At 34.7% G+C, this 3,981-nt stretch overlaps 1 protein-coding gene across 1 annotated transcript in view; it reads left to right on the top strand.

Annotated features, from left to right (window-relative positions):
- Nucleotides 1–274: 274 nt before the first annotated feature.
- LOC108368703 (uncharacterized) overlaps nucleotides 275–3,981 on the top strand; it is a 10,502-nt gene continuing 6,795 nt past the window's right edge. Inside the window, exon 1 of the mRNA XM_017623600.1 lies at nucleotides 275–294. Coding sequence (XP_017479089.1) covers nucleotides 275–294 — 20 coding nt within the window. The remainder of the gene's footprint in view (nucleotides 295–3,981) is intronic.

The raw sequence follows: 3,981 nt of genomic DNA, 5'->3' as shown, positions 1-3,981 counted from the left end.
AAACTCCAAATAAAAGTGGTGTTTAAGGAGAGTTTAGCGAAATTTTTTGTATGGTTAAACACCTAAATGGCTCATGAACTCGAGTTTGTGGCTCAATGAGAACGTAATATAATGGACTTTAAACATGTGATTCACCAGGGAAATGAATTTTACTACCCCATATAAATTAACAGCCCAGCGAATTAACACTTCCTTTTGTATTTAAACGTCGTCAAGTCAAAATTATTGTATCGTTCGCAATAACAATAAATAAGTCTCAACGTGAGACCCTAGCATGGCCAGCTATGTCTCAAGGTGAGACCCTAGCATGGCCAGCGATGTAGTATACGTATTGATATTGAGTATGATCTTGCCAAAATACCAAAGTTAAAGCTAACTACCAACACATGTGGTCCTTAGAATAAAGAAATATGGAGATTTTTTAGACTACGGAGCACCCCGATCATCGGGGATTTCTATTTTATAAAACTGCTCAAAAGCTAGAGCGAATTAGGCATGTTGCATATTGATTTCTGGTTGCACGGACCAAACCAAGTGAGATTAAGTTTTTATTCGCCCGCCGAACGTTTTTGTTGATTAGTGTTATTTGTCGAATAATGTTTTTGTAACCTAATTTTTTTGTAATTAAATGCTTATGTATTCGTCAGTCAGTGGCAACAAATTAAATACTTTCCCCATAACAAGTGTACGCCCAATATGTGTATGTATTTAAATATGCGGATAATTGCGTATGTTTGTATTTTATTTGTAATATGTATTAAATAATAATTTGCCAGAGTAAATTATTACCTACAAGCTATGCTTTTTTGTTTGTGAAAAATAGTGGCTTAAAGCTTTGTTGATTATTTTTCTTTTTTGGCTCTGTCACTGCCTCAGCGATTTGGGTCGAGTCCAAAACAGCTCGATAGTCGTTTCCCATCTGTGCCATTTGATGCCAATTGGAAATGCCAAGTGAAGCGAAGCCATTCTCCACCTGGTTTTCGCAACGGAGAATAGGCCTAGGTATTCCTCTGTTACCTCCTCTGTTTCAGAACTGGAGCGTTTCTGTCCATTTGTACGTCATGACTAAGCCATCGTAGCCGCTGTATTTCAATTCGCTGCTGTGGTGGAAACACCAACAACGAAAATGAGAAAAACCAAAATCTTAATATTTTGAAGTGACTAGAATGCCCTTTAATTCCAAGAATACATACATACTAGGGCGGGTCGATTTGTAGAGGCCCAAACAAAAATTAACAGAGGGCCCCTCGCGGTTATGATTATTTGGGTCATTGGCTCAAAATTGATTTTAGTGCTATGGTTTCTTGGGCAAAATCAAAAATGCTTGAAATGACCCAAATAACCGTAGTCGCGATGTGCTTTTGAAGCAAAAAATTTGACCCGCCCTAATACATACATACGATTTTTCGAATTTGGAGCAATCAAAGAATGTAGTGATTAATATTTAGCATGTTGCTTTTATGAATGTCGACTTAGAAACTTCAGGGTGATCGCTATTGAAATGAAGTGTTCACTGGCATTGTGCACATGACCCCTTGTGAACAAAAAATAAATAAAAAAATTTAAAAACTGGTCCAGCTATTCTAATGCCTTGTCACTACCAATGAGTTTCTTTGAAATTTTACGTTTAATAACCCACCTTACCAACTCTACGAAGAGCTTATACCCCACAGGGTGTTGTCGAAACCATCCACTTCAGTACAGATTGTTACCTAAGCATCTAGTTAATATTTCCGGTGGGCTATAATAGCGAAATTATGCCAATTGATCAAACAACAAGTCAACCCTTAGCAGTGAAAGATTTCTATTGTAAAAATTACTAGATACATATTTTATTTATGTTTGTACAACCTATACAACATAACAACCACATATAACTAATATAACGTTGGCAACAATTGACGATTTATCGATAAACAAAGTCTGGAAAATTTGCGAATATTTCTATAGTTACCAAAAAATGTATAAAAAAAAAAACAAATATTCAACAGCTTGCAATAAGCGAGTAAAACAATAAGAATTCAAAATATTTTTTATGAGAAAATAACACGACAGTTTGTATGCTTCAATACACACATACGAAATATTTATGTATGCATGTATTTGCCATTATGGACAATATCGCTTATCCTCTAAGCGATTTTGGCCGAGTTCAAGCAAGAACGCCAGTTATTTCTCTTCTGTGCCAACTGATGCCAATTGGAAATGGCGAGTGAAGCCAAGTCCTTCTCTTCTTGGTGTTTCATCGCAGTGGGGGTCGGCTTCCCTCTTTCTCTGCTACCACCAGTGGGTTCCGAGTCCAGCGACAAGGCCAAGCCACCGGAGCCGCTGTTTTTTTATTCGCTGCACCATGTACATGTCGTTGTAATGCTCATACAACCAGCGTTGCCAGGTTGACGTTTTTAACGTCATTTGGACGTTTTTTGTATCCTGTTGACGTTTGGACGTTTTTTGTGTGAAAATTGACGTTTTTTAACTTCCCAGTAATTTTTATCTGTTACTAAATCTTGTAAGTAAAACTGATTTTGAATTACTTTCTTAATAAATCTTTACAAGCTTTGTGTTTTGCAGCAGCTGCTTCAAAAGATTATTATTCTTTGGACACAGATGACTTAAATATGATACAAACCAAGTATACGCGCATTTTTTTTTTGATTCTTGGACAAAGGCTGGTTGTGTAAACACTTGAGGTTACGAGACTAATTGTAATGTTTGCAATTGCTCATTAAAAGCCAAATCAGGAAGAGCTGATCTATTGCAACACGCACGCTCGCAAAAGCATCAAAAATGCTGTAGCAGCATAAAAAGTCTGAAGAAGTTGGCGACTTTTTTAAGACTTCATTGAAAATGTAACGAACACAAAAAAGGCCGAAATATTGCTATGCTCCTTCTTAGCAGAACCTAATTTAGTATTTTCGACAACCGACCCCCTAACCAAATGCCTACAAGAAAAAAAAATTATTAAAAATCAACGCGATTATGTAGCCCTTTTAAACTTGCCACTTGAAATTTAGTGGGCTATCAAACTGCATACTCAAAAAAATTCTAAAAAATCTGAATAAAAAGTTGAAAATGTAGCTGAGACTTTGCAGATTTTTCATAATTTTTGCACAAAGTTTTAAATGTGGATTTATATTTTGTTTGTTATAAAATGAGCTTGGATTTAATGGAAAAAATAATAAACATTAAATAAACAAACGAAAAACAGCCAAAATCGATTAAAATGTTGATGCCTTAATCAGCTGATCACAAGTGTATGTACAAAATCATTTTTATATTAGCGATCTCAAACCAGTTTACAATGAATTCTAAATGTGCTGTGTAGAAATGACATTTTACTATACCTTACGTACATATGTACCTTTGTATGCAATGAAAGTTTAATAAGAACAATTTTTTGTACAATCATTTGAAAAAGACGTTTTTGGGTAGGAAATGACGTTTTTTCAGACCAAGAGGGACGTTTTCTCATGCAGAAGCGCTGGCAACACTGCATACAACCCATCATTCCATCGTAGTATATTCACATGAATTCAGGTTGCGGTCGCTCAATTTGAATATGAAGTCAAAATAAAAAACAGAAAATCTGAAGCACAATAATTTTGTTAAAAATAATAATAAGAATGGTTTATGCTTATATTAATTATGAGTTAATGGGGTCGCTAAATTCGAAATATAACTAAAAACAGGATGGCCGTTCCAATATGGCGCCAAAGGCGATATTAAAGGAAATGTGCTGAATTTGAAAAATGTTTATTAAATTCACGTAAAATTGGGTTACAAATATATGGTTTTCTAAGTTTGTGTTTAATATTCTTAAATAAAACTCGCGTCTTAAACAAAAAAAGTCGAACACGGTCGGATTTAATATTTAGTATTATAGTTTAAAATACAATTATCGTGAAATGAACATAAACCTTTTATTGGTGAAACCTGGAGACATTTCATTATGACATGTTCTTAAAACTCTTTTTTATTAAA

Source organism: Rhagoletis zephyria, unplaced genomic scaffold (assembly GCF_001687245.7).
Source record: "Rhagoletis zephyria isolate East Lansing unplaced genomic scaffold, Rhagoletis_zephyria_1.1 Rzeph_scaffold_03261, whole genome shotgun sequence".
Lineage (NCBI taxonomy): Eukaryota > Metazoa > Arthropoda > Insecta > Diptera > Tephritidae > Rhagoletis > Rhagoletis zephyria.
Note: the sequence above shows the minus strand (reverse complement) of the source record. Positions and strands in the feature narration are given on the sequence as shown.